The sequence below is a fragment of the Haemorhous mexicanus genome, chromosome 8 (assembly GCF_027477595.1).
Source record: "Haemorhous mexicanus isolate bHaeMex1 chromosome 8, bHaeMex1.pri, whole genome shotgun sequence".
NCBI lineage: Eukaryota > Metazoa > Chordata > Aves > Passeriformes > Fringillidae > Haemorhous > Haemorhous mexicanus.
The window spans coordinates 6,731,144-6,743,865 of NC_082348.1; the positions used below are offsets into that span (position 1 = coordinate 6,731,144).

General features: G+C 42.8%; 1 protein-coding gene across 1 annotated transcript in view; it reads right to left on the reverse strand.

The window, feature by feature from the left end:
- Nucleotides 1-335: 335 nt before the first annotated feature.
- MGAT5 (alpha-1,6-mannosylglycoprotein 6-beta-N-acetylglucosaminyltransferase) overlaps nucleotides 336-12,722 on the reverse strand; it is a 112,302-nt gene continuing 99,915 nt past the window's right edge. Inside the window, exons 14-17 of the mRNA XM_059852582.1 lie at nucleotides 12,237-12,353; nucleotides 11,384-11,458; nucleotides 8,769-8,926; nucleotides 336-7,591 (exon numbers count right to left, since the gene is read on the reverse strand). Of these exons, the coding sequence (XP_059708565.1) occupies nucleotides 7,393-7,591; nucleotides 8,769-8,926; nucleotides 11,384-11,458; nucleotides 12,237-12,353 (549 nt within the window). The 3' untranslated portion in view covers nucleotides 336-7,392. The remainder of the gene's footprint in view (nucleotides 7,592-8,768; nucleotides 8,927-11,383; nucleotides 11,459-12,236; nucleotides 12,354-12,722) is intronic.

The window sequence follows — 12,722 nt, forward strand, 5'->3', positions numbered from 1 at the left end:
CACTTTCCCTTTCTCCCAGATTTACAGTCTGCTGTAAATTCAGTGTGTGCTGTAAATTTACAGGAAAGCAGGAATTTCTAACTACTGCTGTGACAAAGCTGCCTCCTGAAAGGAGGCTTGATGTAACCCATTAGCCAACCCAGGTTTAAAACAAAACAAAACAAACAGTTCATTTCTCACCTGATGTTCTGCTGGCTGTGGTGTGGGACTTACCTGTGCAGAGGTGGGGCAGCAACAGAAATAGCCAGCTGCAGAGTTGGAAGAAGCCCCAGAAATGCAGATTGGGATAAAAGGCAGCTCATGGCATTCCCATTTAAGCACAAAGCAATCATAAATCCAAATCACACAAGAAAAAAGTTTATTGAAAAATAAATTCTCCCTAGTTTTTTTTTTTCTACAACAGTGAAAACAAAGCATTTTTCTATGCCATTAAAGTACAGACATTTACTGTTCTAAAAAAAAAAAAAATTAAAAAAAATCCCATCCTATTGAACCCCAGGAACTTGGCAGTATCTGAACCACTGCATTCTGTTCTGTTTGAATCCAACTGCTTGAACGTAATATAGTGGAACACAATCACTGAAATAAAACAAAGGATTCACCTGTTAGGGGAGAATTCAAACCAAACACCCCACAGTACCAGCCTGATCCTGAAGTTCTTGTGTCCATTTCAACCCCTCACTGACTCCACATTATTGTTTGCAAAAAGCAATATTTTACTTCCAGTGAATTCAGCAGGGTTTTTTCCCAATTTACACTGCTACAGGGCTTATTCAGACTCTGACCCTCTGCACCCGTGGAGAGGGAGACTCCTCCAGGGAATGATGCAGACCAGAACCCAAAGAGCTGCCTCAAAGAGCACTCTGGAGAATCTCCCTGCAGTGGTCAGCTCAGCAAGCTCAGGGGGATCAAAGTCTCCAAGCCCAAATTAGCTTTGAAAATATTCCCTGATATTTTTCTTTTGGCTCTCTAAGAATCTTCAGGGTAACATTTCTCACAAAATTTACTCTCTTTTTTCCTTTTCCTGGTAAAAACTGCCTCCTCCTCCTCTCCTGCATTCCTTGCAAAAACCAAATTAAACCCACGACTCCTTAAAAATATTTTTCACTGTCACTGTACTGCAACAGACCTGATAATGAACATAAATTAGTTCTGGGTATTACACCATTAAAATTAACTGCCTTCAGACAGCAATTTAACTTGATTTATCATGTGCCTATTTGATACTTCCAACTACTTTGCAGCTGCTGGAGCCTGAGCCAGGTCGTGTTTCATGCACTTGATGCCTTGGATGGCTCCAGGAAATGCCAGGCATTATTTACATGCTGTCCTTAAAGCCAAGGATTTGGTGGCTCCTGCAGGACCCAGGGCTGTGTTTGCAGGACAACACAGATGTGTTTTCCTGCACCAGAAGCAGCCACGTGCTTTGGTGGCCATGGGGACAGCAGGGTCCTCAGTGCTTCAGTTCTGTGAGCCCTTCTGTGAGGTGACAGATTCTGGTCCCATGCACAGCTCACTTCAGTGAATTGCACCTGCACTGAACTGCCCAGCAGAGAGAAGGGCTTCAAGCACTTGAGCAAAACCAATTTTTAAAAGCAGTTTCTGTGTGTTGAGGGTGAAGTTATTACTCATTTTATCAAAACTTGGAGGACCTGGTTTTATTTACTCATTCAATAAAGAAGTGGCTTAGTGCTCCTGAGAGAGGTCTGCTGAATTAAACCACAATTTTTTGTGTTCTAATTACATGAATATGCAAAGGATGACACTGTTAAGAATGAACAGGTCCCAGGGTGCAAGGCACCTCAGCCATGGTTGCACTTTGTTGCTTTTCCTGGAAGAAGGAAGAACAAATGATGCCTCACACTGAGGCAGTCTGGGGTCCAGCCTCTGCTATTTTCCACACATTCTTACAGTAAACATTTTACACTTGATGCATGGAGTTGCTGTTTACACATTCCATTTAAATATAATTATATTTGGAAGTTACAAATTAATTAAAAAAAAAAAAAGCCCACAGAACTGCTTGAAAATGTGTGGATGAGATTTAAGTCACTGCCCATAAAATGCTGTGTTTTGATGTTACATTTCCAGCAATATTATTAAAGCAGAGCTCAACAAAATCCTCCATGTCCCTGGCCATTTCAGCTCCAATGAAAGCACATCTGTCAGTGCATTGTTCTCCTTGAGTCTACAGCAATCCCTACAACAATGGGGCCAAAGGAGATGGGAAGAGATCACAAGTGAGAAGTTGAAGGCATAGCAGCTGCAGGACAAACATCACAAGGAAACAGCCATGCCAAATGTTAGCACCCCTGGAAAAAAGACTGGGAAATCAGAAACTGATAACTCCTGGTCTCTCTAAAAACAAACAATAAAAAATTCTATCCCTCAGACTCCCAGCTGTTGACTGAACAGCAATTTAACCATGTTTTCAACTGATGCCTTAATAATTAATCAGTAACATCAATTTAGTCAGAGCTGATCTATTTTGTGACAGCAAGAAAAACTGGTTTCTGATATGTGAATAATATGCCCTGGAAGTGTTTGGTCTTTATCATTTAAGGGACAGTGCTTTACACTTATTAAAAAGGGAGGGCTGATTCTTTAAATTTAAGAAACATTAATGGAGGAGTTGTGCTATCACTGAAGCCAGGGGGAGGCACGAAGTTAATGAGGCTTGGATGAGATTATAGCCAGCCCCAACACATCCCAGTTAATTTGTTTTGCTGGCGAAATCTGGTCCTGAAATGAACTCTGAGCAAAAGACATACCTGAGAAAGCAATTGGGGTTTTGTTTACATGAATAGTGCTGCAAACTCAGAAATCCCTTTGCAATTCAGATGGGCCATGCACTCTGAGAGGGGAGGGAATGACTTTTGTATTAAGGACAAATCAAGGATGCTGCCTAGGGTTTTAAAGGACAGTGGTACAACATGACAGCCTGATTTGGAGCCGATGATACCAAGAGAAATTTTCAATGAGTCTGAATTCTTGATAATCAGCAAGGTGCAAAAGCTGACACAAGCTAGCTGGGAGCAGAGTGGAGCTGGGAAGGTGCAGAGTCCTGGCTCTGGCTACAAGCCCATCCCTACTGAAATCTGATCAGCAGCTGCTTTGCAAAATACTACTGCAGAAAAGTAGTAGCATAAAAAAGAAAATGCATCTGCAATAAGCTGAGCAGTCCCTGCACACTGAGAGCTGCCAGTTCAGCTGTGATAAAAGGCCAATATTCTCTGGTAGCACCAGGAACCGCCCTGTGCACGTCCATGCAGAGACATCTTTATCTGGAAAAACAACACCTCCCAAACCTCAACGTGGATCTTCAATTTTCCTGCCCATCAAATCAGCTCTGGCTGTTCCTGGAGGTTTTCTGTTATCATTGTCTCCCTGGGGAATGTTAATGGCTTTCCTTTGCTCCCTGGTCATTGAACAGACATCCTGTCCCAGCAGGAGCTCTCATGCCAAATCACAGATTCTCACTAAATTGCATTCTGCTTGCAGAAGCAATGTTTTGCAGGAATTATTAAAAGCTTTAGTATCTTTTACCTTATTAAGCCTTATATAGTTTTAGAACAGACTTCTCCATTACTTAAAAACATTCAAAATTCACACCACTAAGCTGTAGAGTCATCAGCATCAGCACAATTTACCTGGAATTAGTGTTCCATTATACTTGTTCAGACAGTGTCCATACTCCAAACACACATCCAAACCCCAAAGAAAGTAAAAAAGGCACATAAACATTAAATATTTGTAGAAACATAATCTGATATGAACAAGCAAACACACTGCTGCAACTATAAATTACAAAAAGAAACATAGAAACTAAGCAAAAAATGCAAAAAGCAACTCTATTTATACATGTGCAAATCAACTTGCATATATGAAATAAATGAGGTTTTTATTGGCATTTTTAAACAGTGTGTATTTACCAACTTTACCTTTCAAAGGCAAGCCTTTTATGTTAATTTTAATAAATATGTAAATGCTTCTCTCAAGTTTTCTAATCCCGTAGGAACAAGATTTTTGAAAAAAACTAGGTCACATACAAAAATACAAAATTTTAAAACAAAGAATGTCTTGATATGAGAGATATGTTTAAAAGCTTGTAAAATGGTTTTTGTATTCAACTTTTGACATTTTTTTTTCCCATCGATCGCAGATCAGTATATTCAAATGCAGTCATGCAAAAACCTGACTTCTGAGCAAAGGAAGCTGCAAGCTCTACTGTCAGACTGAAAAGAGCAGCCCAGTCCCCTCTCTGATGGCCTTGCTTGAGTGCCAGAACAGGACTACACACCTTTCTTCTTCAACTAGGAAAGAAAATAGTTATGGAACTCGGGCAGAAAGCTGCCCCCTAGCCTGAAATGTGGATATCTAAAACAGGTTGTAGGAAATAATTCAAACTCTTCACTAGTCCCACATGGATTTGCCTGAGTGTTGGTCTGCAGAAGGGATCACTAATTTCTCACTGCACGAGGGAAGGCGGCTGCGTGACGGGGAGCGTGTGTGGAGCTCAGCGAGCAAGGCTTGCAGAGTCTGTGCACTCACAGTTCTCATGATAGTCTCCTTCTACAGGAACACAGCTGAAGCTGTACGTCTTGGTTTGTTATTCTTCAGGATTAATGAGTCTTCTCTAGAGGTTTCAGTGGACATAAGATTAGAGACCACTGACTCTGAAGCCAATTTGGATGTTCTGTCCCTGGCTGAAACGCAAGCGGCATCGGTGCTGCTGTTGCATTTTTGCCAGAATGCACAATTCAGTTCAGCAGACTAGAAACAGTGCTACAGCATGAAAAAACAGAGCTTAGAAAAAACTCTCCCTGCTGTGGTAAAGGCAAACTTAGCATTGAGCAAAGCACTAGACCAAAAAATCTTATAATAACAAATACCAAACCCCTCCCATCTTTAAAGGTTTAGAGGCAAAATCAAATGCAGTATGTATTGCCATGTGGGCCTTACAGCAGGGGGGACCAAGCAAACATGTATTTACAGCAAAGAATTACACTACAGCAACACCCACCTTTTGCATCCTTTATGTGCACACGCACAAATCTTTGTTTCCAACATAATTCTGTGATATCCCAGTCCAAAATCAATTCCTGCCTGAAAAACATCAGGCTGAAGACAAGTCCTGCTCTTGCCTTTACTTTCAGCACCAGCTGGAAGTTCATACACTGTGATAGGCAGGATTTTCCAGCTGTACAAATATGCACAGGTATGCAGGGGATATTTTATATAAATACAGAATGAATTGTTGTGCCTGCTCAGACCCATTTCCAATTGTCCTCCCCCAGCTTTTCCAGGGCAGTGAAACTATGGTAAACTGTATTTGTGCTGACTGAAGCAAATGCTGAGCCGTGGCAACAGGAGGGATTTTCGTACTGGTTTGCATTTGTTTTCTTTTCATACAAAAATTTTGCCTCCCATTAGAGAACCCAGCTGTTCTGTTTCTGGAAGATTAATCTAAAATACAGCAGATTTTCACATCATCAAACCCAGATCCTGGTGACCCTGCTGTTCAACAGCTCCCACAGCCCCTTTTTGGATACTCAACAACCTCCTGTGCTGTGCAGAGGGGTGTTAGGAGTGTTACAGAGTAACACTGTCAGGAGTGTTGAGGCAGGAAACCAAATGCTTGAAAAGGCTCATTCAGTGCTTTAAAATTGGAATTGAAAACATAGACTGTTCTGGAGGATTTATCCACAGTGCAACAGCATCTCCCTTGCCTGGTCTTTGGTAGGTCACCACGTCCATCAATATTCCCACACAGATAATGAACACTGCTTACCAGAAAAGCCTGCACCAAGCAGATATGTCTGAGAAAGGAAAATGTAAAGCCTTTCATACTACCTGGTAATCTTTATGGAAAAAAAAAAAAAAAAATCTGTGCTGATTTGAGGTTTTATTCCAGCATGGTGAGAGCATGTCCAAATTGCAAACCTACAGACTCTGACTGCAGATTTGTTTCTCACTAATCTTAACATGTAACTTCCTGACTACAAATGGTGCTGTCAAGCATGTCACCCTCTGCTGAAAATAACAAAAATTACTTCTGTGAAAAGAAGGCAGTTTAGAGGAGTTAACTTGCTTCTCTCAAAAAAAAAAAAACCCCAAAATCCAACTTTGATTTAAATTCTGAACTCTTGATTTGTTTTCTTCTAAATTTGTAATTGGTGTGCCTGATCAAAAGGGAAAAAGAAACAAGGAACAAGCAGCCCCCTGAAACCAGAAAAACAAACAAAGAACCCAAGAGGACTGATTAATTCTTTTAAGTTCTTTGTCTCTTCTTACTTGTACTCCAGAAAAAAATTTCTCTTTAAAAACCTAGCTAGTTGTGAAGACATTTTACATTTCTACCATACAATAATTATAGTTAGCTGAGTTTAACCTTTCTATGTCATTCAGCAACACTTTAACTACTGGAAGCTATAGCAAACTGAGGCTCTAAGGATAATATTGCTCCAATGATGCTGACACTTTTTGCTTCACACAGTATTTCTAGTAGACAGACTACAACAGAAGCATGGGCAAATTCTGAGGATTACTCCCTAAATGGGACCAGCAAACTGTGATGAGTCCATTCCAGAAATGGTTGTGTGTTTTTGTAGCTTTTCCACACTGAGGAATGCCACAACCCCAGTGAGCTGTGCAGTCACCAAGATGTGTCACATGCTGGCAACTGCCTGTTTGCTCATTTGTGACACTCTGCTTAGGCTGCTCTGGTGCAGCAGCTGTGATGCAGATAATATCTTGTTGTATACAAATATTTAATTAAAAAAAAAGAAAAAAACAAAAAAACCCCTGGGCCCAAATAACCCAATAGCAGGGTACAGAGCTCTCTCATTATTCCAAGTTCTTGTGAACTAAACCACTTTGTAGCCATTCAAGCCAAAGCTGTACCCAAACCAGTGCACCTTGAATAAAATGTTAGTCCTCCTTCCCCAGCATCCCTTCCCTCAAGCACACTTTTTTTAATTTTCTACTGGAATGAAGTTGAGATCCTTTAGCTAACCATGATGGGGGATGTCTTAACTCATTAAAAAAATAGAAAACACTTCACCCAAACAACAAAAACAAAGTCTGATGGGTCTGGAAATTTTCTACAAACTATTCTGTGCAGTCATCTTCAAATCACTGTCGAACACGAGACTGGTTTCTCTTTGCAAACAGCTGCAGGAATCTGAAGAGTGACACTGCAAATGTCCTTACAGGAAGAAAAGATCAGTTACAGCTGTTTATTATGAATCCCTCCTCTCTCAGTAGGTAATTCTGCCCAGCAATGATAGCTCTGCCTGCAGTGGAAAACCTGGACCAAAGTGCAGGAAGTACTAAGGATCTCCTCTCCAAAGGACTCTCTCTTGTCCCCAGCTGGGAGCAGCCCTGCTGCTGCTATAGGCAGTCCTTGCAGAGTGCAACCTGCCCCTTGATATAGTCCCTGCAGGGGCAGATCCTTCTGTGGGCAGGGTGGGAGCCAGCACAGCTGAACAGTAGCAGGTCACCTTGGAAAACACAGTGCTTCCTCCTTCCATCAAAAGAGGGGACCAGGATATCGTTTGCAGACTCCATGGTGAGACATTCGATATTATACCTAAAAAGCAAAGCATGTGATCTGCATCACACCTGGGATCATGGCAGTTTGGGAGTTTTCAACCTTCCTCACTAAAAATAACAAACCCTGCTCTTCTAGATCCTAAACTGAGTGCATTTACAAGTGCAGCTTTCCAGAACATGAAATCTGCTGCACAGATTCTCTCTGCAGAGGGCAGTGCAGCATTTACAGCTTCACTGTTTCCTGAGGATTAATAAAAGAAGTTAAAGAGAAAAAACTGCTTTTGACTATTCCCCAAAACCTAATATTTAAATGCACCATGGATTTTCAGTAGGACAGACTCAAAGAATCTGAAATCAGGAGATACTCTCTTTAATTTCAGGAAGTCCCCACAGAGTCAGGCAGCCCTGGGTAGCTGCAGGTGGGTGAGCAGGGCTGTGAGGATGAGGGATGCTGCTCCTGGGCTACAGGGAACAGGGCCTGCAGCTCCCAGGAACCAGCCAGCAGAAAATGAAAAATGCCAGTTGCCATTTGCTGACCACAAAGCTTAAGCACCAGGGCAGCAATTCCAGCAAAACCTTGTTTTTCACTTATTCTGGAAACATTGGTAACCTTCAGCATTTAACAGATGGGTTTTTCCCCACAGGATTATGATTTTGTCTAGACAGCTAGAAGAGAAAGTTTTTATATGAGCTGCTTCTGAAATTCACTGCAGATTACAACTTTTCAAAGAAAATACAAACCCCAAAATCTTCTGCAATGTTAATTTAGCAAAAAGTGGGGATGGAAAACCTGGAAAGCAGATTCCCCAGCAGGCATTTGTGGGAGCCTGGTTTTGAGGACTTTGTTTTCACTCTGAGAGGAACACAGACACATTTGCAAAGAGCACCCAAAAGCAGCATTCCTTCCCTTAATGCTGGTGAGTTTTACACATCTGCACCAACACCTCCAGTGTAGCAGGGCTCACAATCCCCTAGCCAGGACAATGGTGACAGAAGGGTTGTGGCCCCCTGTGCTCCTGGCAGGGCAGGGTGCTCTCAGCAGTCACCACTACACCCTCCACAAAGCCCTGCCAGGCCCTCACTCACAGCTTGCTGCAGCCAGAGCTGCTCTCCCCACCCTCCCTTCTCACAGAACTTGTGCTTGAAATTCCAAGTGTGGTAAAAATCAGCTCAATAAAGGGACCAAACAACATACTTGTGCTAGAAATGCTTACCTAAGCAGAGCTTTGTCCTTGTTAAGATGCTGGAAGAAGGAAGGCTCACAGATGAGCTGGCTTTCCTGACAAACTTGCTTACAGGATTTTCCAGGTTCAGCAATTTTGACTTGAAGGGCACTTAATGGGGGCCACATCACTTGCCCGTGACAGAAATCCTGCAGTGACAGATCATGTTTTGTTATGATGGGTTCAGACAACATTTCACAATACACAGTCTGTGTTCTAACATTTGGCAACTCTCACTAAAAGGTGATCAAATCATTTGGGCCTGGTCATGGTTTGCTTCCTCTGGATGAAGCCAGAACTTGTGTGAACTGATCCCTCACTGTGACCCAAAGCCCCCAAATTCATTTACCAGTTCTCAATATCAGCTTGAGCTTTTTTCATTCTCTTTTGATTTCCTCTGCTGAAGGAGGAAGTTTTCATATTCCAGGTGTAACCACAAATGGAATGCTGTACAATCATGAATCACAAAGTACCCTGAGTTGGAAGGGACCCACAAGTTTCAAGGTGAGACCGAAGGAGGTGTCCTCCTTCATCTGTCTTTTCTTGCTCTTGGGTGAATGCTCCCACTCCCTTTGCCAAGCTCTGGGCTCAGCTGAGCCACGTCAGTTTTCTGACCTCACAGAGTCCTGCCCAAACACTTTGTGCTGGGTTATCAACTTCTCTGCTTGGCCACATCTTTCAAAGGCAGTGTGTCTGCTCCCTCAGCCCAGCCTGCCTCCCCCAACAGCCCCCAGATCAGCAGCAGGGAATCCCTGCTGCTTTGGCCACGCTTGCCTGGCTGCTCCTTTGATGCCAGTGCCAAAACTGAGGCAATCCCTCCTCCCTCTGGTTCCCAGCCTCTGCTGCTGCCTTGCAGAGCAGACACAACTGTGAGTGCAGCCAGGGAGCAAAGAGGAGCAGGGATGGGTCCAGCAGGGATGCTGTGACACAACAGCCACCCTGGGCTGCTGGCAGGGGCAGGGCTCTGCCAGGATGGAGCAGCTTGGAGACAAGGCTGGTCTAAGGCAGCTGAAGGTGGCACTGCTGGGTGTGCAGCCACAGCCCACGGCAGCTCTCACCTCAGACCATCCAGGCCTTCAGCCCAGCTGGATCTGAAGGGGCAGGGAGGTCACCAAACCTTTCTTGGGAACATTGTCCTCCCTCCTGACCCTCAGCCAAGGCCCCAGAAGGGGAACTCTGGACACCTTTAAATGCTGCAGTTCCACTGTCCATAGAATGAGCAGCTGCCCAGTGTATCTGGCCCCACCTCTTCACACTCAAACATCCCCTGAAGACCCCCCTGCCATGGTGACCCCCCTGCCATGGTCAACCACACAACCACTGAACCAGTGGTTTATTCCAGCACCTTTATTTCACCAGTTATTATTTAACCATTATTTCAATTTATTTAACCAATTCTTTATTCCAGCATCTTTGTTCCCATTTCAAGCTTGTGCTGCTTTCTCTGTTCTTCCTCCCTCCACCACAAACTCATCAAAATAAGGTCTCAATCTCTATTTTTGCTTTTTATTTTTGGTTCATCTAACATGATAATTAGGCAAAGTGCTAAGTACATGCAGCTAAAAATTGTGCTCGAGCATCCTGGGAGCTGTGAAACACCAGCAGCTTTTGACAATTAGTCAAAGCAATGAACAAAATTACAATATTCTGTGGATTTCTGAGAAGCACAAGGGAGGGCTCAGCCCTTGGGGGAGGGCCAGAGGGAAGAGACAGGTTTCAGCCACAGGTGCCATCTCTTGTCTTTTTCTCCCTTACACTGAGCTCCATTTCTTCCTGATTGACAAAAACTCCCAATTGTAACCCAAAAACCCAATTGTAACTTGGGTAGAATAATCAGGAGCAGTAGTGAGTGATACTTTTACAGGTTTTGTCATCAATACAGAAGCAAAAAGCTGAAGGTGTTTATTGGCAGCAAAGTGGGAATAGCTCTGCTGTGTTAACTGCCCTTCTGACCTGGAGCTGTTTTATTCTTCAATAGCACCCACCTTCAAAAATACAAGGGCAGACAGATGTCCAGTGCCCTTGAAAGAAATGCTGGCAATTCAATGACATAGCAGAGATAAAGGTTATTCCTATCTCTGCTCTGCAGCAGCCAGAACAAAAGGCAGAGCTGGCTACTGCAACAGATCTGGCTTGGGCAGAAGTCCAAGCAAACACACAATTTCTAGAAACCAGGATCCCAAGTAAATCCCTGCAGTTTATTACTCAACTGAACATCTTCTGCTGCTCTCAGCTGGCAGTAAAGCCCAGGGACCAAAAGTCCTTTAAGTAACTGGGTTCCAAACCATTTAAATCTTTATTGATTGAAACTAAATGCTTGAAAAATCTGCCCAGAGGCTGCAATTCTGCCCAGAGACTGCAATTCCATCAAAAAGTACCTCTGTATTTAAGTGATTCTTCTTGATCCAAAGCTTTTATGTGTGTACACAGCTAAGGAAGTCACATACACACTGAAAAATTGCTTTGCCTTTCTGCTTTCATATAATGCCAAGGTCTGCACAGCTACTATTCCCACTTGGACAGCAGCAACACTGAGAAGCTTTAAAATGGAGATGGTCCTCCCTTTCCAACATAATCCAAGAGTCATCCAAAACAGAAGTTCATACCTGTTTTTCAATAAAGGCATTCATCCTCTGAAGCATTCCCTCACAGGTAAATTCATAGGGCAAATAAGGGTCAATCTGTGGAGACAGTGTGTTAAGGTTAGTGGGGTTTTTGTTTAAATCAACTTTGATGTGTACTCTGTGGCAGCAGCTTCTGGTCCAAATACTCCATTATAGCTCGAGTAGCAACAAAAAGCACTAAAAAACCCACTAACAAATGATACTTTTACAAAACCATCAGCAGTTTTAGCTGATTTTCCTCCTTTTTAAAGGCAGTGAGAATTGCTCTGTGATCATCTTTATGGAAACTCAGGGTACACTGCAAAGTGGCAGATGTAAGGCTAGTCTGAGACCCTCTGGGATTCCAGAGCTCCTGTTTTAACCAAGTTTCAGTTTTGAAGCTGAAGTGACAAAACAGAATGTGATACCTTTGAAAATCCCTTCATACTCTTCCCCCCTTGAAGGGCCCTCATTGCCATTCCTCTCTGTAAGTGCACAAGCACTTCTGGGGGAATCTCAAGGCTACAAACTCAGAGTGGAGCAGTGCAGAGTCTGCAATGCTCTGAGAATCAGCAATGAAACTTCCTCACTGAATGCACAGGAAGCACAGATTGCTGTATAATTCACATGTGAAATTCTCATTTCTATACAAATTCACCCACTCATTGTTTTCAAGAATCTGACATATCCAGTACTAAAACATGATACCATAGATACCACAGATATGGAATAACCATTTTTTCTTCAATATCCTTCCAAAATGCAGCACTCATTAGACTAACATTAGGAAGCACTGTATGTGCAGTACACACTACACCCTCAAGTGCTGATAGCAAATTGAAGACACATTTCTCACCTTTTGATTCAAAATTGATTTCACAGCCTTCTCAACCTCAGAAAGATCATTGATGTCCACAGTCCACACATGGGGCTTCCCAATGTAAACTTCAGCATAGGGATGCTGAGATGTCAACTGAAAGAAGAAATTATATTGGTAAAAATTAATGTGCCAAGATAGCCTTGCCTCTCACTCTCTTAATCAAACTTGGATTAATCAGTTAGAACACAACAGCAGCACCATTCCTTTTGAGTTACTGTCAGATTTTCTCTTTCATTTTAGAGTAGGAATTTAGCTGGAAAACTGAAAATCAGATAACACAGATCACAAGTCAGATATGTGCACCTCTAATTTGTGGCTCCAAGGCTCACAAAGACCCACATCACAGAGGACTTAATGTTCACTGCAATTACTTGCACCATGACCCTGCTTCTCCACAGCTCATCCATCGAGCCACCCTCCTTCTTCAGAACCTATCACTGCCACAAGTCCTGCCTAGACCTG